The sequence below is a fragment of the Convolutriloba macropyga genome, chromosome 13 (genome assembly GCF_964194025.1).
Source record: "Convolutriloba macropyga chromosome 13, txConMacr16.3, whole genome shotgun sequence".
Lineage (NCBI taxonomy): Eukaryota > Metazoa > Xenacoelomorpha > Acoela > Convolutidae > Convolutriloba > Convolutriloba macropyga.
This window is the reverse complement of record NC_134480.1, coordinates 34826354-34853757: the sequence shown is the minus strand read 5'-3', so window position 1 is coordinate 34853757 and position 27404 is coordinate 34826354. Positions and strand designations below refer to the sequence as shown.

Sequence of the window (27404 nt, the reverse complement as noted above, 5' to 3'; positions counted from 1 at the left end):
ACGCTGTCAAGGAATACGCCAAAGAAAACAAGGTTACGGAATAACAATTTAGTAATTTGGTTAAGTCCCAGTGAAACCATGCGTTGGTTATTAAATGGAGTGATTAAACAGGCTGGGAAGGCATAAATTGGAGCCCTTGTCCAAAAGAGCAAACAAAAATGACGCAACAAATGTTTGGTTTATTCGGTTCTTCGCGTAATAAATCGTTGTTATGTTCGGTTCGTTTTATAGGTTCCGTTTCAAACAAAACAAAATCATCTCTGAGGTTTCCCACTTTTAGACCTCGACTTATGAAAAGACTTTATAATTCTTGTAGGGGGGGGTGGGGGGGTCTTTATTGACTATAAATTCACAGTCCAGAACTCAGGTAAAGTCACGGTAAAGTCTTTTCTTGAGTCCAGCTAAGTATTTTCATAGCCAATTAAGGTCGAGCACGGTCTTTTAATAGGTCGATGACCTCATGAGTCGAGGATCGCATTTTGTGGGATTAATAACAGTTAACCTTTCTATAGTTCTTTTTGTAGATGTGTAACATCTACCAGCAACGCCAAACTAGCGTTACAACAGGCAGTCCAACTTCGAAAAACAGGTGGACTTCCACCAAACAACCTTAAGAAATAGTGAATTCTAAAGATAAAATAGTTTTCGCAAATAAGCAATATAGCAAATTTGTTTGGCTGAGTTCAGCTAGTTAACAAAGCTCTAACAATCGACATTTCATCATCCATGAGTCTAGTTTGTTATGATTTAGTTCATTTGGTTCTTGTTTTTCATATATATGTATAATACCACAGTTCGTTTTTCTGGAAAATATGAGAAACATTGAAAAAATTGAACGGTAAAACCCGTTGACTGCGTTAGAAGCAAAGACCAATTTACAGAGCAAATGTAAATTTTATGGGTCCAGTTTGAACAATTTAGGTCGAGGTAAAGTCGAGCATCATATTTGGGTCGAGCTAAAATCCGGCATCAAAAATTTTGTTCGAGCCAAAGTCTAGCTGAACGATTAGGTCCAGCTAAATTATTTTCATGGGCTGTTTCAGTCCAGCATGGTCTTTTCATACCATTTTTTCGTCGAGAATGGTCTTTTCATAATTCAAGGCCTAACCTTGGGTTGGTCTCAACGTGAGAACCCATGACATGGCCCCAGGTTCAAGCCCCTCTATTAGGACTAAGTTCAGATTTTGGTCTTTAAATAGCCGGCGCCAGAGCGAAATGACCTCTGGACAAACTTTCGTACGACCGAATGAAAATTCCAATTTTATGTGAATGTAACCACTGCTGACAAGAGAAGGCAAGACAAAGCAACTTCTGACCAGATCTTCGTCCGACCAAATTTTCCGATCGTCCCACGTACGACTCAAATTTTATGTGCGGCTTTAGTGCGACCAATACTCCTTCTGATCAGATCAACCTCAAGACTTCGCCCTCTGATCAGACCATTCATCAATACATGTTAAAATCAGTTGGAATCTTGCATAATATATGCAAACCGAGCGTACAGTACTCAACCAATTTTTGAATAAGATCGTTTTTCTTGTTAACAAAAGTAATTCATGGAATAATGAACAAAAAATTATTGCAACTATAGCAAAAAACTATAACTGCAACTATCTGCCAAAAACAGCATGGTAATAAACTGAAGTCAAATAAATTTGGTCATTTATTGCTGTCGAATGAGATTTTGTTGCAGCTTATGTCCGCAATTTGTTGTCGGATCAAATTTTTGTTCGAGCCTTAGTCAGTGTGCCGTGTGACTTTGGTCTCTAATCAGACTTTTGTGCGAGAAATGTTCAAAATATGTCAAGACTTTTGTCTCTGATCTCTTTGTGCTACTTGTCCTTTGCAATAAGCTTTCTTTGTTGCATATTTTTTGTCATTGACTATTTTAAATTGCTCTCGAAAAAGTGTAGAACAATTTTTGGAGTCATTTGAAGAACTATAGCACAACCATTATTAACTTTTGTGTGATCTTGAGAATCGCTCGAATTCCTGATTTCGTGATATCATTTTTTGGCAGTTCACAACTAAAAGTAAATCGAAAAGCAAGACAAAATTGTTTTCATTTTTCACTTCTTTAAACCTTACTATTGGCCTATATAAGATCTATAAACATAATTGGGAACACCTAACAACTATTGAAGCACCACTGCCCCGCACCTCTTCCAACCTTCTCAGATAGGCTTCAAGAATATTGAGCTCCAATGCTTCGAGCTATCCTTTCAAAAATGAATTCCCGACTTGTCGTACTTCAAGTTGACATAAGCACCAACTGGTGGTGCAACGAGTTGATTGAGAATTAAGAGGTCAAAAAAAGGATTTCTGTTAAATTTACATCTCACTTCCCAGTAAAATGCGTGATCAAGTATTTCACAAAACATTGTAGATAAACTGATACTATAAACACTGATGGAAATCCAAATGGGTGAGTTACATCACATTGTATATCATGGCGCGACTCTGACTTGAGATCAATTCGCGCCATGTTAGTCGGTTATTATTGAATATTGGCTTTGGATGTAAAATTGATTTAACCGTATTAGGATGATTGTAGACGTAAAGGTAGACGAAGTTGTTGACAAACCAACAATAACGGTATTTTTGCTGAGTTTATTTACCGAAAACCAAAACCAAAGGATTTCTGTTAAATTTACATCTCACTTCCCAGTAAAATGCGTGATCAAGTATTTCACAAAACATTGTAGATAAACTGATACTATAAACACTGATGGAAATCCAAATGGGTGAGTTACATCACATTGTATATCATGGCGCGACTCTGACTTGAGATCAATTCGCGCCATGTTAGTCGGTTATTATTGAATATTGGCTTTGGATGTAAAATTGATTTAACCGTATTAGGATGATTGTAGACGTAAAGGTAGACGAAGTTGTTGACAAACCAACAATAACGGTATTTTTGCTGAGTTTATTTACCGAAAACCAAAAGCCGCCATAATCTAATTTGTGCTATTTTTATTGAGTTGAAAGATGAACGCTGTCAATAAGCGTGCTAGACGTGGGGTGAGAATGATGAAATGGGTGGTGAATAGTGAAGAAAAGAAATTGGCAGACAGAGAATTGAGGCGGCGGATAAAAGAACTGGATCGGGAGCGTTTGATATTAGTAAGCATGGAGCAAATATCCCGTGTGAAACGGCTACTTGCTGCCAGGAGTAATGTAACGGAAACAGGGACGGAATCAGAAGAGGATATTATCAGGGAAATAAGGAGAGGGAGGAGACCAAGAAAAGTTAAAGACTAAACTTATAACTCGTATTATTATCATCATCTTCATCATCATTGTTATCATGTTCATCATCATTATCGTTGTTTTATATATGCATTTAGTCTTGAGTTTCTAATTCAATTTATTTTGGTTCTGGCTCCGCTTTCCGTACGAGATTAACATGACCGAATCTTTCGTCATTTACCGCAAACGCAAGATAAATAGCGGGAACCGATGGGCCCGCGTATGTGCCCGCATAACTTTCCCAGTGACCTACTGGCTGTCATGGTGAACTAACATAGATATAGATATTAGTTGCGAGCGCTCGCGCAATCATACGTAGGTCGAAAGATTTGAGCTCGGTAACATCTTCGGTCGAGTTACTAGAGCGTACCCCATCGGAGAGACCAAATTGGTAAGGATTTGGTCCTGTTTGTTGCAGACGTTTCACCCAATCTTCGATAATCTATCCAAAATCGCGATCCCCGGTAAACACGATTAATAATGCTGAACATACGCAGTTGTAAGTATAATGACTCGTACGTACGGCTCTAACATGGAACTGAGTGACATCGAGAAAATCCGAACTGGAAGAATAATATGGCTATGTGATTACAAAATTATTGTTTATAGGATATTTCAGAGAATTATGTTACTTACTTCTGCAACACTCGAGCAAGTGATATGATTCCATCCAATGGGATACGCAATTGCCTACATTGTCGCGCTACTCGGAGCCTGTTAATGTGAACCATAGACCGGTGTTACGAATCTCGCTACGTTGGTGGCACTTTTCGCAGTGTGTCGCTGGCAATTCGGACGTAACATTTCGACGTGCTACTTGCCACGAGCCAAAAACTCAAGCTGCACGATGTAAGAATGACCTTCGTCTTGATGCACCTTAATTAGCTTAGGATATGCGTCTTCACTGTGAAGAACCTGTCTCCCAATTCCGCAAAGTTTTCCGTCCCTGACAGTGAATGAGCGAAGCTTCGTCCGAAAAAGTTGCTCTTTGCGTTTAAAAACCTTTGAGAACGTCGTAGAGAGTTTTTGTAGTGTAATATCTTGCTATACTCACTGATGTACATTATAACTGAAAGAAACTTGAGTTTTACAAAATTCGTAATTTTGGTCAACTCTGATAATTTTTACAAGTTGGGACCGAAATTTTGTACACCGCCCCGGATTTTCGAAGCCGATATGGCTGAACCAAGCTGCACCCTAGGTATTCGTAAGCAATTTACAAACCAGGATTAGTAATGCCAACTTTACCCAGTAAACGAGCGATTAACATTTAGAAGGGGAAAAAGTGATAATTTTGGGTTAAAATCCGAAATCAGCCATTTTTGAGTTTAAAGAACGCTATTCATATTAGGGTCCAATGAGGCCATGAGCCTACGTCTGTTTAGGTGATATATGAACCATACCCCAAGACTGCTTTATGTAAACAAAAGACCCAAAAACACAAATTTAGTCGGAAACTAAGTATAAGTTGACTAGTCTGCCATTTTGATTATTTTGGTAATTTTGTGCTTACCTCGTGGCTAGGCCGTAAGCCTGCAAAAGTTTAACTGATACGTAATCCCTTGCTCCGAATTCTCCTTTGTAGCAAAACTCCCCATAACCCTGAAAAGTCTCGGAACCTGTATATGTGTTGTAAGTTGTATGTTATTTGGGCGGCCATCTTGACTGACCTTAGTAAGTGCGTTCGGTATTTAACACGTCAACATATTGCGGCTTTGGTGTTTTGGATTGTAAACAAAGTGGCCAATCGAATTTTTGACAGCTGAATACTTGTGTCATAATGACGGTTGTTAGTTTAAGCAAACAAATTGTTTGCTCATCTTTGTATGAAAGCGGCTTACACTATAATCGCAGCGCAGAAAATGCAAATCATGAACGAGTTAATTATCGATTTTTTGGCATAGTTTGCCGGAATTCTTCAGCGAGAGGCTCTTGCTGATCATGATTAAGCGTCGTTGCGTTTAACTTTGGCCGTGCGATTGAGCGAGAGGCTCTGAATAGTCGCTGAGTCGAGCGTAGATTATTTGGCAGAGTTTTGCGGTTAGTTCGAGCGATTAGCTCGGTTAGCGTTCTAGCAAGGTTCAAATCGCTAGGAAACTAGATAGTAGTAGAGCGATTGCTCTGGTAGTTTTTGAGTTACGGCATTTATCGCGGTTATATAATCGAGCCGTTGTTTATCGTTTCGCGGGATGTTTGCGTTGATATGTGCTTAAAGATTATCAGTCAGTACTCTGAGTAGTTCCTAAGTGTATGTTAGTCAGTGCTCTAGAATCGCTGTTATAGTTGAATAGCAGTTGTTGATTGTTGTTGATTCAGATTTATAATTACTGTTATTTTGGTTGATTATTTTTCTATTTATTTTTGTTAATTGAATAGTTGCACTAACTGTTTGTTTAAGCCGGAAAGAGCAAGTAAACGAGGTTATAAACAAGATTGAACCACCTAGCAGTAAACATTCAAATTGTGAGATCTGGGAGCTAGTTCCCGTTCTAGGCTACCTAATAAAGTTCAGGATCTCACTTTGGATCTTTTTTAGTTCTAATTTTCCACAGCTTTTGGTGGGTTTTGCTGCGGTTTTTGTGCGATTTTTTGCTGGAGATATTTTGACGTTCCTTTCTCGATAATCAGGTAATTTCCTAAGGGCATTAAATTTTCTGGGATTTTTTGGCTGACCAGAACTTTGTGTTTCATCGAAACTAATTTAGAGACATAAGTTTGTGGCATGAAAGGCATGAAATAGTTTGACCTGTGGCTTTTTTTTGTCTTTGATTTTCGTGCAACTCAAAAAATTGATTTTCTTTGGCGTGCTGCCCGTTTTACGACTCGAAGAGTAGTAGTCCTGATCTACATTCCTCAAAGTGACTTCTATATATTATGTGTTTTAGAGGAGGACAAACGCCGCATGCGAAAACTGCTGAACAAAAATCAAAAGCAGCGAGAGATTTTAGAAATTTCTTTAATCATTCATTCTTTGTTCTTGGAGAGAACTCGAAAACAAGTTATCAGAAAAATTTTGCGATTTGAATAAGCTATTAGGGTTTAGGTAGCATTTTTTTTCTTTCTATCATTCTGTCGTTTCGAACGCTTTTTTAGCAATTTTTGTATCCTGTCTGAATTTTTTTTTCTAAGTGGGCAGCTGTTTGGTTAAATTAAGTATTTCACGTGATACATGTAAGTTTTTTAACTGAATGCTCTTTTTGATTTTTCTTTCCAACGTAATTTGATTAATTTTTTTGCCTAACTTCTCCATATTTTTGTTGTTATATCACTTTTTCTGTATGTTTGTCTTTTTCTATTTTTTTTTCAGCAATCAATTGCTCTTTTAGATCGAAGAGAGTGGTTGCGCGTGGTAGGCAACTGACTGTTTTGCAATACAGCACTTATGAAAACAAAAGTCCAGTTTTTCAGGTTTTTGTTTTCTTGCTGTCTGTGTTTGATGAGTGTTGAGTAGCCAGTGATCAAATATACATGTTTAAAGGTTTTCCCAAAAGATCTGTTGGAAACTTGTAAAACAAGTGAATTGTTTTAAGATTTAAAATAGTTTGTAAAGCATATGGAGCCGCAGCTCCACTAACATGAATTTTAATTAAATAATACCGGTCTAATTCGTGGAATGTTAAAACATAGTTGATTTGAAGTTTAACAAACTGAACAATTATACTATTTTCTAGTACTGGTGGTTTATTCTTTATACTGGTGGATGTTTTATGAGCTAAAAAGACACCGAGGATAATGTTGGTCAATTGTTAGATGGTTTCAATATACAGCTTTTTTCGTTGGGGTAGTTTTCCAAAATTAGTTTCTCCAATCTGAAATTTTTCACTGAAGAAAATGAAATACAGCTTAAGAAAATCATATTTCGACGAGAGTGGTGCATCTCAATTAGAGAATGTAGGCACACGAAGCGAACCACAAAATCATTTGTTCATCAAAGACCTGCATACGGGTTTGACTCAAGATTTGCAAAATGAAAGAAATAAATAATTTTTCACATAGCTCCAGGCACAGTTCTTTCTCTGCCAGATATCACAGAAAAGCTCTACTGAGTTGAAGTACTAGAAAACTGCGATCGGTACACCAAAATAAGATATCTCGGTTGGCGTCAGAGCACGACGCTTGGCTGGATTCCAAATGAATTTAAGCGTATTCAAAATACAAAGAGCAGTTAGGCAGCCGTCGGGAAATTAGAACAGACCTCTCAAAAAAGTGATTCCAGTCGGTTGAATAACTCATATTTTGAAAATGTTGATCTCTCAATAATGTACGAAAGTAAAAAATTGCCCGAGAAATTGACAATATTGAGTTTGTACATGCCAACCTGTCGCATTGTTCCAAGCATATTTGCAGCAAGATGGTCCTAATTGCTATCAAGCATTCTTCTTGAATATGTTGAGGCTCCAGACAACCAGGCAAATTGGCAAAAACTTTTCGCGGTCTCAAAACGCGTTTTACGTGCTTGTAACCGATGAGGCAAAAATAAAAGCGCAATCAAGACCAACGTCTCCTAGAACGTTTTGTTCATTCAAACGCCGTTGAAAATGGGAAACTTTGGTCAGTAGCTGTCTCCACGAAACAATCTAAAAAACACATATTTAGTAGGAAACTAAGTGTAAGTTTACTTGTCGGCCATTTTGATTATTTTGGTAATTTTGTGCTTACCTCGTGGCTAGGCCGTAAGCCTGCAACAGTTTAACTGATACGTAGTCCCTTGCTCCGAATTCTCCTTTGTAGCAAAACTCCCCATAACCCTGAAAAGTCTCGGAACCTGTATATGTGTTGTAAATTGTATGTTATTTGGGCGGCCATCTTGACTGACCTTAGTAAGTGCGTTCGGTATTTAACACGTCAACATATTGCGGCATTGGTGTTTTGGATTGTAAACAAAGCGGCCAATCGAATTTTTGAGAGCTGAATACTTGTGTCATAATGACGGTTGTTTGTTTAAGCAAACAAACTGTTTGCTCATCTTTGTATGAAAGCGGCTTACACTATAATCGCAGCGCAGAAGTCGCAAATCTTGAACGAGTTAATTATCGATTTTTTGGCATAGTTTGCCGGAATGGTTGAGCGAGAGGCTTTTGCCAATCGTGATTAATTGTCGTTGCGTTTAACTTTGCCCGTGCGATTGAGCGAGAAGCTCTGAATAGTCGCTGGGTCGAGCGTAGATTATTTGGCAGAGTTGTTCGCTTAGTTCGAAGGGTTAGCTCGGTTAGCGTTCTAGCATGGTTCAAATCGCTAGGTAACTACATAGTAGTAGAGCGAATGCTCTGGTAGTTTTGGAGTTACGGCGTTTATCGCGGTTATATATCGAGCCGTTGTTTATCGTTTCGCGGGTTTTTTGGGTTGATATGTGCTTAAAGATTATCAGCCAGTACTCTGAGTAGTTTTTAAAAGTATGTTAGTTAGTGCTCTAGAATCACTGTTATAGTTGGATAGCAGTTGTTGATTGTTGCTTATTCAGATTTATAATTACTGTTATTTTGGTTGACTATTTATCTATTTATTTTTTTTAATTGAATAGTTGGACTAACTGTTTGTTTAAGCCGGAAAGAACAAGTAAACGAGGTTATAAACAAGATTGAACCGCCTAGCAATAAACTTTCAAATTGTGAGATCTGGGAGCTAGTTCCCGTTCTAGGCTACCTAATAAAGTTCAGGATCTCACTTTGAATCTTTTTTAGTTCTAATTTTTCACAGCTTTTGGTGGGTTTTGCTGCGGTTTTTGTGCGATTTTTTGCTGGAGATATTTTGACGTTCCTTTCTCGATAATCAGGTAATGTCCTAAGGGCATTAAGTTTTCTGAGAACTTTTCGGCTGACTAGAAGGTTGTGTTTCATCGAAACTGTTTTAGAGACATAAATTTATGGTAAGAAAGGCATTTCTTAGAGTTCGACCTGTGGCTGTTTCTTTTTTCCTTGGTTTTCGTGCAACTCAAAAAATTGATTTTCTTCGATGTGCTGTCCGTTTTACGATTCGAAGAGAAGTAGTCCTGATCTACTTTTCTCAGTGACTTCTGTAGATTATGTGTTTTAGAGGAGGACAAATGCCGCATGCGAAAACTGCTGAACAAAAATCAAAAGCAGCGAGAGATTTTGGAAGTTTCTTTAATCATTCATTCATTATTCTTGGAGAGAACTCGAAAACAGGTTATCAGGAAAATTTTGCGATTTGAATTAACTATTAGGTGTTAGGTAGCAATTTTTTTCTTTTTATCATTCTGTCGTTTCGAACGCTTTTTTAGCAATTTTTGTATCCTGTCTAAAATTTTTTCTTCTAAGTGGGTAGCTGTTTGGTTAAATTAAGTAATTCACGTGATACAAGTCTGTTTTTTAACGGACTGCTCTTTTTGATTTTTCTTTCCAACGTAATTTGATTAGTTTTTTTGCCTAACTTCTCCATATTTTTGTTATTATATCACTTTTTCTCTATGTTTGTCTTTTTCGATTTTTTTCTGCAATCAATTGCTCTTTTAGATCTGAGAGAGTGGTTGCTCATGGTAGGCAACTGACTGTTTTGCAGTGCAGCACTTATGAAAATAAAAGTCCAATTTTTCAGTTTTTTGTTTTCTTGCTGTCTGTGTTTGATGAGTTTTGAGTAGCCAGCGATCAAATATACATTTTAAAAGGTGTTCCCAAAAGATGTGTTGGAAATTGGTAAAACGAGTGAATTGTTTTAAGATATAAAAAATAATGTGTCAGAAAGTCTTTTTACTCTTTTTTGGTTCTGTCTTTTGTTTGGTTCCTCTTTTCGTTTACCTGATGTTTAACACCATTGTCTCTATTTCATCAAGCGGTTTTCATTTCCGACCAAACAGAAATTGTATCGCAGAATCGCTTGCAAATAAATGCCCCTAGAGCTGCCATTAACTATTTTTCGGAAAATTTTACCAAGTTTTGATTTCACATTCTACTTTGTTCCCATGTTTTTTGTCTTATATTAAATGCAATAAAACGGTATATAGTTTTGGAAGTGGAACAGGTGAATGGCTTGGGTTTAAGTGAAGTTTTAAATCGAATCCGTTCCACATTTTTCTGGCTATGTTTTTTGGCTCAGTTCTGCTCACACTTTTTTGAGTTTTTGTTGTCGATAAGTAGTCAATTAGGGTTTTGATATTAGTCAAAGTGTAATGTCACAGGAATTAAAAATTGGTTATTTTAAGGCGTAGCGTTTTTTCATATGGCTTTTAGAGTGGAATGGGAAATTGTAGTTTGCAGAAATTTTTCGACTTTCAATTTCATCATAGTCCAATTAACAATTTTTATGACTTAGATCTGTTCTGCTTTAAAGAAATTTCTGTTGTTTATCGAGTTTGAGCTATTTTTGTAGTTGTTTTTGTTGTCTTTCTTCATAGAGCCAAAACTGACTGTAATTGATGGCTGCATAAAGAATAATAAAAGAATTTTTTTTTAGTTCAGCCTACTTGAAAATGTTTCACGAATGTGAAAAAAAATCTTTCATAAATTTAAGCATTTTTTTGAAATTTTCAAGTGTTTTTTTTCTTTATGCCTTTATGGTGTGATGTCATTGATCTCGCGAATGACACGTATTTTTCTCCAATGTGATCTTACAGAAGCGTCTTTTACTTTACTTATACACTGGAGGCTTTAAACTGTTCGGTCACAACTTGTTTTAATTTTTCATTCTAATTTATCCCTAAGTTTAATGTATTAAAAAGAATGCTATGAAAGATTATAGATTTAAAATTGGATTAAATGAAAGTATTTTTAGATTCACCTTGTTTTGGTTTCATTGTTGATGCGTTATTACTAAGTCTTATGAATAACAGCTCTCAACTTTTGTAAATGAGGCATAAATGAGACTAATTAAATGTTTAATTTCATAGTTAGTACTTTTCATAACATTTTCACTATTTGTATTCAAAGAATTCACTTAGGTTTTGGCTTTTTTTGTTTTTATTGTATTTTCACATATCACTCATTATCACTAATAATTTAGTTTTCTTGTCTTACTTTGTTTTGCAATTTTCAGTTGTGCTGCCGTCAATCTCCTTGTTGGCAAATTGTTACAATGAGGCAAAGTTTGAGGTATTTTCTTGGCTTCGATTCACATTTAACAATTCTAACGACTTTGACAGTAGTTCGTTTTCAAAACATCAGTGACTTTAGAGTTATGACCTTATTTTGCTTTACGTTGGTCCATCGACTTTTTGTTTACGAAAGGTCTCCTGATGACTCTCTAACTCCCGGCTTTTGTTTTGTGTTTTTTGATGCCTTCGTACTAAGTCTCTGTTAAGTGAAGTGTTGTAGGTTTTCTGAGAAACAAGAGTCCAGACACACACACACACTGCTTCATGGTTCTATTTGCTAACTATTGGATGTACTGCCCTTGAGACCATTGTTTTCCATTTGTTGCCAATTTGATTATTTTCCAGTCTCTTTGTTTCATTATCAACCGATCTCATTCTTTGTTCTAATTGAGAAAAGATAAAAAAATGTTCATTAATTCTCTGTGTAGCTTGTTTTTTCACTTTAATTCCTTTTTTCAAAATAGCAGACTATACTGAGTTTTTATTGCTGCATGCACCCGTTGTTAATTTTGTTAGATTATCTTTTCTTTGGGCTTCTGTTTTTTCACAAATAAGCATCTGTTTTATGTTTTAATTACGGAAGACAGTAGTTTTATGTCACAAATTGTTTTCGAGGTATTTGGTAAAATTCTAAGTTCTTCGTGTCACCAAAGTTGCCTTTCTCAAAACCTTTGCAAAATTCTTTTTCTCCAATCCAGCTATCTGCAGTCCCTTTGACTTGTTTCTCGTTGTTTGCCAAAAAATTTTATGTTACTGTAGAATTTTTTTAAAATTGTTTACCTAATGACTTGTCACAATAGTTTCACTTAATAAAAAAACTGTTTCACACAAAGATAATTGACTTCCTCTCAGTTTTCAATTTGTTTTTGTGTTTGTATTTGTACAAGCTATATTGGCTGATAAAAGTTGTTCTTCTACGAAATTTGTTCTTTTTTGAAAGTCAGGTTTCAATTCGTTTATTTCTTTCGAGTCTTTTTAAGAAATAGTCAGCTTGGGGCGCTGTATTTTTTCAAAGATCTGTTCTCACACTTTAAAGAAGTTTGAAATTAATTAGACTAAAGATTTTGTTCTCGCCAAAAAAAAGGAGGTGGAGCAAAAAATATAGTGTTTTTTTTCATATGCAGCATTTCGATTGCGAAACTGTAGTTTTTTGAATTTTTTTTGACCGTATTCAAAAATTATGTCAGGATTTAACCAAAAAGACGAGCTTATTTCCTTTGTGAGTTGTTTTTTATCTTTTTGAGCCTGATGATCTACTGGCCAAGATTGTAAAGCATTTGGAGCCGCAGCTCCACTAAGATAGATTTTAATTAAATAATCGGTTTAATTCGTGAGTTTTTGAAACACAGTTGATTTGAAGTTTAACAAAATGAACAATTATACTATTTTCTAGTACTGGTGGTTTATTCTATTTTTACTGGTGGACATTTTATGAGCTAAAAAGACACCGAGGCTAATGTTGGTCAATTTTTAGATGGTTTCAATATACAGTCTTTGTTCGTTGGGGTAGTTTTCCAAAATTAGTTTCCCCAACCTGAGATTTTTTTCACTGAAGAATATGAAATACAACTTAAGAAATACATTATTCGACGAGAATGGTGCAACGCAATTAGAGAATCGAGGCACACAAAGCGAACCACAAAATCATTTGTCCAGCAAAGACATGCATACGGGTTTGACTCAATATTTGCCAAATGAAAGAGTTAAAGAGTTTTTTCACGTAGCTCCAGGCGCAGTTCTTTCTCTGCCAGATACCACAGAAAAGCTCTACCGAGTTGAAGCACCAGAAAACTGCCGTCGGTACACCAAAATAAGATATCTTTGTTGGGGGTCAGAGCACGACGCTTGGCTCAAATCCAAATCAATTTGGGATATTCAAAATACAAAGAGCAGTTGTGCAGCCATTGAAAAATTAGAACAGACCTCTAAAAAAGACATTCTATTGATCTCCTGTGATTCCAGTCAGTTGAATAACTCATATTTTGCAAGTGTTGATCTCTCAATAAAGTCAGAAAGTAACAAATTGCCCGAGATCTTGACAATATTGAGTTCGTACATGCCAACCTGTCGCTTCGTTCCAATCAAACTCGCAGCAGGATGGTTTCAATTGCAATCCAGCATTCTTCTTGAATGTGTTGAGGCTCCGAACAACCAGGCAAATTGGCAAAAACTATTTGCGGTTGGTTTCAAAATGTGTTTTACGTGCCTGTAACTGAGGAGGCAAAAAAACAAAACCGCTATCAAGACCAATGTCTCCCAGAACATTTTGATCGTTCGAACGCCGGTGAAAACGAGAAGTTTTGGTCAGAAGCTGTCTCCATGAAACAATCAAAAAGACAGACAACGAACAACATTGAGGAAAAAACCGTCAGAGCAAAAACGTTATGCTCGCAAGGTCAGTTTTGCCGAGCTGCTAAAGTTTTGGTTTCTCAAGGTGTCGCACTCAAGCTTTATTCAAAGTACTGGAAAACTTACACCTGAAAGAACCAACGCGTTCGAATTTAATAAAAAAGTAGTTTATGAACAACTGAAGGCATTCAGCACCCACACTGCAGCCGGTCCCTCTAAGATGCTTCCAGAACACCTTCAGCACGCAGTAGACCACACTGCACCTGATCGGTCTGAATTTGCTCTGAAAGCGATAACAAAATTTGTAAACTTTGATAGAAGGGAAATTTGTCCTGCCTTTATTTCCTAAGCACTCTGCTGCACTTCACTCACGGCTTTGTCCAAAAACAAAGGTGGGGTGCTTCCAGTAGCAGTTGGCGAAGTGTTGCGACGCCTCAAAGCAAAATGGCTGGCAAGTGAAGCCAAATCAGAAGCAGTGAACTGTTTGATAGGCTACAATTGGCAGTCGGCAATAGCTGAGGCGCTGAGGCAATCATTATTTTGTCAAAAATTACACACGATAACATAGTTAGTGCTCAGTCGGACGAAGGCGTGTTGCAAATTTATTTCGAAATTGCTTTGAGCTCATTCAAGCGTTCACACCTATTAAAAGCGACTTGTGAATTTGCTCCTGGAGTTGCCGCCTTCACCAGTATTTGATACTCCCAGCACTCACCACTCTTTCATAACAAAGCAATCTTTCAAAGTGAATCGAGTATTCAGCATGGTGATCCGCTGGGAGGTTTATTGTTCTCCTCGACGTTATGGCCGATCATACAGAAAAGGAAGACTTCAGTTCCGAATTTGTTACAGCACACTTGGTACCTAGACGATGGGTTTTTTTGCTGGGTCTGAAGATCAGACTAAACATACCCTTGAAATCCTAGCCAAAAAGGTCCTGAGAGATGTCTAACCTTGAGAAAAGTCGAATAAAAGCTGTGGTCAAATAAAGATTTACCCTTCGTTGATCAGGCAGTAAATAAGATTTTGGAAAACCGTTTTGAAGTTCTGGGCACCACGGTGGGTTCGAAAATATTTGTCGCTTCTTGTTTGAAGAGGAGAGTTCAAAAAATTCTATCTATGCTGGACATTTTACATCACCTCAACGATCCTCTATATGCATTAATATCCTTCGCTACTGTTTGGAAACACCGAAACTAGTCTACTCTTCACGAACTAACACTCCATCGAACGAGATGCTTGTAGTATTGAAAAATTTCGATGACGGCCAAAGAGAAGCGTTGGATCAAAATGTTGGCTCAATTTTTGGTGATGTCGCATAGAAACAATCTTAGCTTCTTATCAAGACCAAGTGGGACTAGGCGTAAGACAGTCACAAGATCAATACCATGGTGCGTTTTTGGGCTCAATTATAGCCTCAGACGAGCTGGTCAACAAAATAACAATTAGGCGTCCCTCAGAAAGTGACACTTTCAAAGAGTCACTTCAGAGTATGGAACCGTTCAGTCTACTTTCGCACACGCAAAAGAAGATCCAAGAAACACTTGATGGTCGCGCGCTATGAATAAATAGAAAGACATCCTATTCTTTGCAGGGGTAGGGGCTTCTGGCCTAGTTCATGAGTAACATGGATCCATTGCCAAAATTTTTACTCATAGCGCAAAACTGAGGCAGTAACTTTTGAGGAGACTTTGCATACGGCCACGAAATGGCAAGAAAATGATTAGTCCGCTAGTTTAAATCTCCCAAAAAAGCTTGTGAGAAAAGATATTGCCGGTTGGTGGGCGGGGTCACAAAGCGATTTTTTGAGAAAAGTCATCCCCACTAGCAATTTTTCCAAGTTTTTCATAGCGCAGTTCGATCAGGCACAGGGAGTTATAACGTATGCGAATAATTAAATATGCAAAAAAATAAAAGTTTAGGGATTTTCAGTCAGTATCAGGTAAAAGCTCGGGATCGCGGTTTATGATAAAGAAAGAAAATGTCCTTATTGCAGGTTAGATACATTAGACCCATTTGTTCACCATGCAGTTGCCTGCTATGGAAGGAGCGATGCAATTTCAGAGCACGATATAAAATGCTATAGTATAGCTTCTGGCTGTTCAGCAGCTAATTTGTCCCCAGTAATTGAAAAACGCTATCTCATTGCCGAAATTAGGTCACTCCCGGGAGACGTCTATCTGCCTTCTTTGAAATCTGGTCAATCTGCTGCTCTAGACATAACCGTTACTTGTTTTCTGCAACCAAGTCTGTCGAGGACTTTGAAGAAGGGACTACTGCGCATGTTGTTGTTAGCTAATAGCAGAAACCATCAGTCAGTACGACATGCCATTACCTTCAATAGAGCAGTTCACTCACTTTCTATTATACAAGGATCAGCTACTATGCTGTTGTCGCTAGCTCCGTAGTTGAACGCAGCTTTTAGTTGAACTTGTCTGATGAGTAGTAACCCGATTACTCGGGAGGAATGGGAGATAACTATTTCTAGACGCTTGTGTTGAGCTGAATCAATCTCTTAGAAATAGAAACACGCCCAGAATAATAATTGTACACACCCAATGAGAGGGGAGGGAATTATGCTCATTTTAAGTTCAATAACGCGAGGAAATCTAAAAAACGAGAGTTAAAAGGCTGAGGGAGAAAAGAAGAAACATCAAAGATCGGAGAAAACATAAAGATTGAAAATAAGAAATAATCAGCAAATATTTGAATATATGAGATCAAGATAAGCCAAGATTATTTAATAATGGAGACCAGTAAATAGAGCAAATAAAGAGTTCTCTCAATTAAATAATCATAATAGTCTGCTAAACTAAATTGATAATAATTGGTGTCGTATAATTCGCATTTCAGTTTAAATAATGAAAAACACATTAAAGTATAATTTAGTGTAATATATTGCTATTAGCGCTTTTAGCGCTTTTTTGTAAAAAAAATTTTCGAGTATGAATTTCGAGCATGAGTTCATGAAAGAAAAGTACTGCATGCTGCGAACTTTTGATAATACGTTCAAACGTTAGAAAGTAAGCGCATTTTAGCATGTTTCTTACAAAATTTTAGCTAATTTTTAGCACTTCTGTCTCAAATTATAAGCGTTTCTGAGCGCTTTTTGTACAAAAGTTTCAGTTTCTTTATAAAATCAGATAGTTTATCTTTTTCTGATCTTTGTATCGCATACATGTAAAATTGAATATAGTACCAAGGCGAGCAGCTTAGTGGTTCTTCAGAATTGCAACAGATGATTAGCATACTTCCAGAGAAGGTTATGGGCAATAGTGAGACTAAGTTCGGGCATTAATTAGGTTCCAATTATAGTAAATCCTCAACAGTATCAAAGTTGTGTCCCACTAAAACCCAACAGCCACGTCGACGTATACACTGCAAATTTGTTTCGTGTGAATCACACAAAAAATCGTTTATTGCCAAACGTCAATTCGGTGGAAAAAAGGACACATGAGAAAATTCCCAGTTACATGATAATTCATGTATGTCTACACAATTCTCTCGGCCTTATTCTCATGATTGTTCGCGTGATTCACACACAAACAAAATCGTAACAAAAAACCCAATTGTTTGTGTCACGAAAATGATTTTTCTCTAAAAAACACAGGATTTTCTCATGTGGAGAAACTCGGAAAATCGGGTAAAATTAACCCGTTTTATACTAGTTGTCGTGTGTTTTTACATGAGACATTTAGTAGTTTCACGCGAGGAATTGAATTTCTCACGAAACACGATTTTTTAAAATTATTTTTCGTGTGGACCACAACAAAAACCATGAGGTTATTGCCGTAAAATTGTGTAAAAATACACGATATATAATGTAAGCTGGCAATTCCTTGTGTGCCACTTTGTGCCCGAAAAATCGTATGGCAATACTTGATTTTTGAACAATTCACACTAATTCTTGATTACAGTTTCTATATTCACATCGCCGTCATACTTAATTTTTGCACCCTAACATAGTGTAGATTATTAAATGTTATGAAACGCAGTACCAACATTTGAAAGCGGCTTCTAGAAATCTTTATTTCTCAACAGTGCAGCACTAAGATATTCGTTAGTTTTGCTCAACCTGGAACAAATTTACGGATTGCTTTCTGGAGTTACGATAGAAGATACTTTGAAGTTACTTTCTGTTCAAAGAGTGGAGTTGGTCATATTCATGGCCCAATTTCTTCAAGGCGCAACTCCAAATTTGTACAGTTCTCCCAAAAAACAAAGTTTTACATTGTTCTATCAGAAATAAGTCGTAGAGTGGTCGAAAAAGCAAAATGATACAATATTGGAGCTTCACAGTTCTGCTGATTGGGAACCCGAAAGGGTAATACTTGAGTTTTTGAATAAAAAATGAACCGAGGTAATTGTTAATCCGCAGAAGCCCAAAGAAAGAAATTAAAACCCATCGCTGGACATTTTTAAGGCCAAATGAACTTTCGTTGCACTCTGTGGCAAAGCGCTGCTAAAACTGCTAATTATTAGCCAAATTGTTTATCAAAGGAGACTGAAAGTTTGCAACAGGAACATTTATGAAGACAAAGACCGCATGAAAAAAACTTTTGTGGTCCTTTAAAATTAGCAGAATCAAAGTTGTGTCCCAGAGAAATCCAGCAACCCCGTCGAAGTATACACTGCAAATTTGTTTTGTGTGAATTACACAAAAAAACCGTTCATTGCCAAACGCTTTTTCGGCGAAACAAGAACAAACGAGAAAATTTCCAAATACTTGATAATTCATGTATGTTTACACGATTCTCTCGGCCTTGTTCTCATGATTGCTCGCGTGATTCACACACACACAAAAACTCGTAACAAAAAACCCCAGTTGTTTGTGTCACGAGATTGATTTTTCTCAAAAAAAAACACAGTATTATCTCATGTGGAGATACTTGGAAAATCGGCTCATTTTAGCCCTTTTTTACAATAGTTACTGTGTGTTTTCACATGAGACATTCGTGTAGTTTCACGCAAGGAACTGAATTTTTTTTCACGAAATATGGTTTTTTTTATAATTTTTTGTGTAGACCACGCAACAACCATGAGATTAATGCCATAAAATTGTGTAAAAATACACGATATATAATATTAGCTGGCAATTCCTTGTGTGCCACTTTGTGCCCAAAAAATCGTATGGCAATACAAGATTTTTGAACAATTCATAGTAATTCTTGATTACAGTTTCTAATTTCACATCGCCGTCATACTTAATTTTTGCACCCTAACATAGTGCAGATTATTAAATGTTATAAAACGCAGTACCAACATTTGAAAGCGGCTTCGAGAAATCTTTATTTCTCAACAGTGCTGCACTAAGATATTCGTTAGTTTGGCACAACCTGGAACAAATTTACGGATTGCTTTCTGGAGTTACGATATCAAGGACATCTTTGCAATCACTGCAAAAAGACAGTTTTTTGGAGATGAAGATTTTCGGTACCAAACTACCAAAAACGCAGCATAAAAAGTCCATTTTCCTCATAGGAGCTCTTCGACAACTTCTTGGCAAATTGGGCACGCACGTTCTGCTTGGGAAGGCATTGTGAGAAAAAGAATCAACCATCGTTTAATGCAATTGTTTCAAGCCTTATGTTCAAATAATGCACTGATGTGAAGAAAAAAACTATCGGCTCCGGTTTACTCCATGCAAAAAGGAAAATATCTGTTTGAGTCCGGCATTATCAGGGAACAATTTCTGCCATTATTTAAAGAAAAGTTTGAAAAGTTTTTGCAATATAAAGAGAGAGCTGTTCAAAGAGTGGAGTTGGTCATATTCATGGCCCAATTTCTTCAAGGCGCAACTCTAAATTTATACAGTTCTCCCAAAAAACAAAGGTTTACATTGTTCTATCAGAAATAAGTCGTAGAGTGGTCGAAAAAGCAAAATGATACAATATTGGAACTTCGCAGTTCTGCTGATTGGGAACCCGAAAAGGTAATACTTGAGTTTTTGAATAAAAAATGAACCGAGGTAATTGTTAATCCGCAGAAGCCCGAAGAAAGAAATTAAAACCCATCGCTGGACATTTTTAAGGCCAAACGAACTTTCGTTGCACTCTGTGGCAAAGCGCTGCTAAAACTGCTAATTATTAGCCAAATTGTTTATCAAGGGAGACTGAAAGTTTGCAACAGGAACATTTATGAAGACAAAGACCACATGAAAAAAAACATTTGTGGTCCTTTGAAATTAGCAGAATCAAAGTTGTGTCCCAGTGAAATCCAGCAACCCCGTCGAAGTATACACTGCAAATTTGTTTCGTGTGAATTACACAAAAAAACCGTTTATTGCCAAACGCTTTTTCGGCGAAACAAGAACACACGAGAAAATTTCCAAATACTTGAAAATTCATGTATGTTTACACGACTCTCTCGGCCTTGTTCTCATGATTGCTCGCGTGATTCACACACACACACAAATTCGTAACAAAAAACCCCAATTGTTTGTGTCACGAGATTGATTTTTCTAAAAAAAACACAGGATTATCTCATGTGGAGATACTTGGAAAATCGGCTCAGTTTAGCCCTTTTTTACAATAGTTACTGTGTGTTTTCACATGAGACATTCGTGTAGTTTCACGCAAGGATCTGAATTTTTTTTCACGAAACATTGTTTTTTTTTAAATAATTTTTCGTGTAGACCACGCAACAACCATGAGATTAATGCCAAAAATGGTGTAAAATTACACGATATATCATGTAGTTTGGCCTTTCTTTGTGTGACACTTTTTCGCGTAAAATTGTATGGCAATACACGATTTTTGAACCATTCACACTATTTTCTATTTTCATATCGCCGTCATACTTATTTTTGACACCCTAACAGAGTGCAGATTATTAAATGTTAAAAAATGCAGTACCAACATTTGAAAGCGGCTTCTAGAAATCTTTATTTCTCAACAGTACAACACCAAATTATTCGTTAGCTTTGCACAACCTCGAACAACTGTACGGATTGCATTCTGGAGTTACGACATCATGGACATCTTTGCAATCACTGCAAACTAATTTTTTTTTAAAGATGAAGACTTTCAATACCAAATCACAAGAAACGCAGCATAAAAAAAGTCTATTTGTTTCATGAGGGCTCATCGTCCACATCCCGGTAAATTGGACAATTGAGGTTCTTCTTGGGAAGACATTGTGAGAAAAAAGAATCAACCATGGTTTAATGCAATTGATTCATGCATTATGTTCACATAATGCACTGATGAGGAGACAATAACTATCTACTTCAAATTACTCCATGCAAAACAGAAAATATCTGTTGGAGCCTGGCATTATTATTATTTTAAAAAAAAAGTATTGAAAAGTATTTGCATTAGAAAGAGGAGAGCTCTTTAAAGCATGGAGTTGGGCATACTTATGGCCAAACTTTGTTCTAGGGCAAAATGAACTGTGTATTTTCAAATATGTACACAGTTCTTCTAAAAAGAAAGAAAATTTTACATTGATCGCTCAAAAAAAAATTGTAGAGTTGGCGAAAAAGCAAAATGATACCATTTTGGAGCGTCGCACTTCTGCTGATTGGGAACTGAAAAAGTAATACTCGAGTTTTTGGATACAAATGAACTCACGCAACTGTAATCCACAGAAGCCCTAAAAAAGAAGTTAAAACCAACGCTGGACATTTTAAAGGCCAAACGAACTTTCGTTGCATTCTGTGGCAAAGTGCTGCTAAAACTGCTTATTATTAGCCAAAATGTTAATCAAAGGAGACTGAAAGTTTGCAACAGGAACATTTATGAAGACAAAAGCAGCATAAAAAAATATTTGTGGTACTTTAACATCAGCAGAATCTCTTTTTAAATGGCAAAAACAAATGGAAAATGTAAAACCTCATAACATATTAACAATTTTAATCTGTTAGATTACCTTTCGTTCCATTTCTCTGGAGTACTTCTTGAGCAAAGAATCTTTGAAATTGCTAAATAAACAAAATATATTTACGGAGGCAGCTGTTACCTCTACAAAATAAACATTAAAAGCAAGTTTTATGCTTTGAACGACATTAGCTTATGTAGCCAACTACCCCCATTTTATTTGTTTTTAAGTAATATATTTTGTTCTAAGCACTGGAAATAGCCCAATATAGCATGAAAGTTTCATTGACTGGCAAGGCTTAAGTTCTAATACAGATTAGGACAAGTACAAGAACCACAGAGGTTGGAATGTTGACGAAACATTGTGGGCCGATAACTCGTTAGTGCACTATGTATACTTTGAGCACATTGAACACATTTCTTGTGCTTTTGTTGCTTCGCCATGGTAGACAATTCTGGATGAAAATGTTTGTATCTTTCATACCTAATACATAACAGACTAAGGTCAGAAAACCGGACCAATCTAATATAGCTTGATTTTTTCTCGATTTCAACACTTAAAAAAGGCTAGGCATTCAAGAAAATTTTTCTGTCGCGTTCATTTCATCACTTTTCAATACAACAACTAAAGAAACAGCTTGCTAAAAAATTTCTTTCAAATATTGCTCATTTCTCATACGCTCATTCACTCGAAAAATCATGTATTTTTTATCACATGAGGAAAACTTTCTCGCATGAAATCACACGAGACGCAATTTTCACACGAAAATGTGTCTGACTCTTCATGACAAGAGAAAATTTTCACGCGAGAGAGTGATTGTGATTGTACGTATATATACTGAACGTCAAATGTAAGTAAGCACCACCTAGTTTCATGAGGTAAAATTCCAGTATACAAGAACATACAAATGGGCTGAAATGCGTTGAATTGGGCTGGAACCTTGTGATAAATGTGATGAAGTTTCAATATTTCAGCGAAAAATTAGCATAATAGATAACTGGAATGCATTTAAATGTTCTGAAAATTGATAAAGAATTCAGTGAATTTCGTAATTTCTGCAGAAAAACTAACATAATGATTCGCTGAAACTGTGTAAGAAATGCGCTGAAACTTCAGGGCATCTCAGCGCATCATTATTAAAGGTTTTTGCGATGAATTTTTTGAAGAATAAGCGCATTTTAGCGCATATCTCACTTAATTTTGTTACTCAAAAATAAATCAATAATTGACTCGTAATAGATTTCTAACTTTGTTTCAATGACAGGATAGATTTTCGCCTGAGGAAGTGGAGGGAATAGAGAGGAGTGTGTTGCCTTGGTTTGTGAAGATGCTGGACGATTGCAGTAACCCGGGAGCCAACTGGTCGGTTAGTTCCTAATTCGACAGACTTACGATACAATCAGATGTGATTAAAACCAAAGCTGAGTGAGCAAATGAAACCGGCAGACCCGGACTGAACTGCAGGTCAATATCAGTACTGGGCCACCCTAAATCCATGTCTACATGCACATATCAGTACTGTGCACGTCTAAAAACAAGTCTGCAAGACTGACAAGTCTTTGCCAAGACTTGGATTACACTTGCAAACTGATTCCCAAGTCAAAACCAAACTTTTTAAAAAATTTCGTGGGAAAATTTTGAATTCCGAAAAACTTTGAAACGTGCCACGATTTTTGCGACAATTTTTATGGACTTTCTCGGGGCGCCTGACTACTGATATCTTGAGATACTGTAATAAGAAAGTTTTATGGCTGGCAGAACAAAATTGAGGGAGTATTTCAATCGCTCTCAAACAAAGTTAGTAGCAATCACTTTGGTCCTGCTGGTATTTTTTTTCAATTCAGTTTTCTGTCCTGTCAATTTTTTTTTGTCTGATAGACCTGTTTGTCTGACTTTTCGTACTCAAAAGCGTGATAAACCGGCAAAACCCCGAAGGCGTTGAGTAACCGAGCCTTTTTCTTATAAGAGCCTTAGGCCTTACTAGTCTCTAATTATGCGATTCTTCCAAACCGTTGAGGAAGCATAAATTCATTGCGGATTGCACAGTTTGACAATTCTGCGGGTATTAATACTCGAAAGAGAAGAGAGTTTATGTATTTGACTTTGCTTGACAACGTCTGATAATTAAAAAGTGCAAAGAGTTCAAAAACATTGCCTAAAGTTCCCGTTTTGAGGGTTTGCAAGATGGGAAAAGTTGAAGATGAAAGCTGAGTTAATAAAACGAGTCAATTTCTAGCTGAGTTTATAAGAGCTTACTATCTAAAATTTAGGTCTTCAGACATATGACAAACATGCATATATTTCAAAATTTGATCTGAAATTAAAAATTGAAATCGAGAGATGAAAATGAAGAGAGGATCTATAAATTAAAAGCGGTATGATTTCTAAGATGTGTTTTGGTGTTGCTAAGATGTGGTGTTGCTTGTCTTAGGTGAGCCGTTCAATGAAACTATAGACAAAAAATCACATAAAATTTAATTGCTCAAGTGGAGCAGAACCGAAACGCAATTGACTCATCCAACTTCTCAGGAAGCGCTGGGGACCCAAACAAGCTCTGATTAGACTAGAGTTGCGGAGATAAACTGTGACACCTCCAGAAAACCTAATCGGAGCCCCGCCCAGGGTCCGGATATTCGGCTTATAGCGTTGTCTAGAGTCTGGATAGCTTTGTAGTATGATCAGAATAGTTAAAACAGAGCCCTTCCCCTGTGGGGTTGACCAGAAAGTTTACTCAGAACCGATGAGTGAAAAAGAAGAGACAATTAGAACCCGAGGTGACCGATCTCTGAAGAGTTGATCCAAATATAACTCGATTATCATCAGTGATCAAGCTCAAGACTGAGTTTTGGTGACTGCTGCTGAGCTGATATTTTTTTTGGGACTAGAATTTTTTAACAAAGAACTCGAAAATTACGTAAAATGACGTCTGTATCATAAAAAAACATTATACAGAAGAATAAGGATAATTCAAAGGTTAAATGTGTCTGTGGGGGTACCCCCTGCCCAACATGAAAGTCTAACAACCCAATATGAGATCCACGTGAGCCTTATGCCCTTGTGCGCGCTTCAAGTTGGTTTGATCAGACCCAATTTTGGTGTGGATGGCCGAGTTTGAATCAGATGTTGATTTCTTTCAAAATCAGAGGAAATGCTCTAACTAACACTCAGACATCACATTGAAGCTCTATTTTTGGTTCTGATCTTGAAATCAGATTTAAGTTGCAATGATTACATGGCTGTCAAAGAGTGTGTCAAACTCCAGCAAGATTGCTGCGTCATTTTGCTGCATTGTATGAGGGGTCACTCTAGAACCACCTAAATTTTTGAAAGCATCTTACCAGGAAAAAAAAAATGCGGATGTAAAAATCTCAGCCAGAATTTGTTGTTCTTTTGAGAGTCCTAGTATACAAAATTTGCTCTTGCAAGGTTCATATAAGATGCTGATGCTGACCTCGTATAAATACCCAAAACGTGTGTCAAGTCTTGATCACTATATTAAAGAGACATGCAACTCGTGTTGAATTGAAAAATCAGTATTGATCACGTTTTTTTAATAGCCGCGAAGCGATAGCGGCTATTATTGGGGACATCGTGGTTGTTTTTAGTTCGTTGTCTCCATCGATGATTCTTACGACCTGACTTCTTGGAATTGACTTCTTCGAAATGACTTCAGTGATTTCTATTGCTTTGCAGTTAAAATCTATGTACGTGATGTCGTTTCTGCTTTTAGGTCAATTGTGTGACTTACCTCACTCAAAAAAATGACTTCTGAGCTCACTTATGCAACTTTAATTTTTTATGAACATTTGCTAGTTAATTGTGTGCATCTAAGTAGTGCCAATCTTGCATGCCCTAATTCGTGATTATTGGTCTTGAGTTTTTGATTTCGAATATCAATTTTGAAATAGCTCTTCAAGGGCTTTTCCTTATAGAGCGTATGTGTCACAAAATTAACAGTCCGAAGCTAACCCAAAAAGTCTAGTGGTCTATTAAAGGACTGGTGGTCGTTCTGTCTATCTTATTTCTTTAGGTGTTTCAATTCATGGAAGGCCACTATCGGCTAATGCGGCTATTTTCCGGCAATCTGCCGGCTATGATATATGTTTTAAGACTTGCGAAGACTTGTCAATTTTTGTTAAAAAATTGTGGAGTCAACGTCAAGTTCTGGGGAGGACTTGAGAAGTCATGAGCCAACACTTGCCAAGTGCTGAGACAAACTTTGATATTTGGCTAGTTATTGAGCATTGTAAGATTTTGACATGAAATTATTTCTAATGAAAGAATTTCAAACTTAGCTAAAATTGGTACTTTTAAATGAGAAATTTTGATAAATTGACAAAGCTTCCTGGGAAATAGGTCTCTAATAAATTTGAATTTTATATAAATTCACTTGAAAATCAATTGTTTTTAAATAAACAAAATGAGCAGCTGTATTTTTTAGAAAGGGGCGTAATCAGAAATTACATAATTCTCTATCAAGTAATCTTCGTGGAAATGTTGTTTTTTCATGAACTTCTTTTTTCACTCTGGAGAGTTTTGCAGAAAAGCCATTGTAAACCGCGCTCTCGATTGCTGTAAAACAAAAAAAAACAACGTTTAAAATTGTGCTAACACTTAAGTCAAGATTTGTCAAGCAATGGCAAAGTTTTGACTTAAGACTTCTCCAGATTTAAGGCTTGAATCAAGACCTACCTAGTCTAGAAACGGACATGATCAGAGCTCTGATACAGTACCGATCCAAAAATTGCAAAGTCACTGAGTCAGTACTGATTCAGACTGGACGTTCAATCTGGGTTAAGATAGGTATCCGTTGCTCAGAGTTTTTGTGATAAATAGGCATTGTTATCAAAAAACAGCAACAAAAACAGCAAACACTGCACAACAGATACTATGAAATCTGGCCCAAATCACAACTAACACATGAAGCATCCAATTTAAAAATTTAGCACTATTATCTGGTGAATTGTTTGTAACAATTTCTACACAAAACTCTCATTGCGTGACTTTCAGCAGGCTACTGCTGATTTTAAGAGTTTTAAAAGATTTTAATAGATATCACTTGCCCTTTATCAAATAACCGGTAAATTCTCGAGTTTTAAAAGATATTAGCATAATGCTGTTCTTTCCGAGCGTCTTGTAAGATCTCAGCAGACAACCGTTCTTGATGTCGGTGTCAAATTTTTAAAACTTCGATAGAGGTCCGCTAGGTTTTTTTCAACACCGCATCTCATTGAAAACAGATAGAAAAGTTAATTCAAGAAATCAAACGTAAAAATACGATTTTGTTTCTGCGATGAAAATTCAGTTTGTCTTCCGAGTTCCATCTTTATTTATCCCTTTAAATGCAGATTTCGTATTTGGGAACAAAATTAAGTCCCGTGTTAACGAGTGTTAAGGACAAAACTGACAAAAAACTTACTATGAATGGCAAAGTTAAGCAAGTACATATTTTAGTGCGTCTAATATGAATTATGGTGAATTGTTGATCAGTTCAAATTCACATCTATGTTTTGTTTCTTTTTAAGGTGGACATAATGAAACGACTGCGAATGGCAAACGCTTTCAAACCAAATCCGAGCTTGGTCTTGTTTTGTGGATCCCAATTTTTGGTATGGACAGTTACTCATCAGCTTAACTGACACTAATGATAACAAAACAATAACAATGAAAATCTTGAAAATTGACAAAGTTGAATTGATGAACACTAATTTGATTTTTACCGAATAAATAATTAAAATATCACAAAATTTACGAACAGATGATAACAACAACCGATGAACAAACTAAAAAAGGGTAACTTTTCGGGTAAAGTCAGTCTTAGTTAAGGTGAAAAAAGGAAAGGCAAATCTACCTTAACAGTTGAGGTGAGTTAGGATGTTTGTTAAGGTAAAATTACCTTAGCTTTGTTTAGTTTGAACGTTTCACCTGGCACACTTTT

General features: G+C 36.6%; 1 protein-coding gene across 1 annotated transcript in view; it reads left to right on the top strand.

Annotated features, from left to right (window-relative positions):
* LOC142351987 (uncharacterized) overlaps positions 1-27165 on the top strand; it is a 31295-nt gene extending 4130 nt beyond the window's left edge. Inside the window, exons 2-4 of the mRNA XM_075404283.1 lie at positions 1-32; positions 22731-22832; positions 26992-27165. The exon at positions 1-32 is cut by the window's left edge and continues 96 nt beyond it. Of these exons, the coding sequence (XP_075260398.1) occupies positions 1-32; positions 22731-22832; positions 26992-27105 (248 nt within the window). The 3' untranslated portion in view covers positions 27106-27165. The remainder of the gene's footprint in view (positions 33-22730; positions 22833-26991) is intronic.
* Positions 27166-27404: the final 239 nt, after the last annotated feature.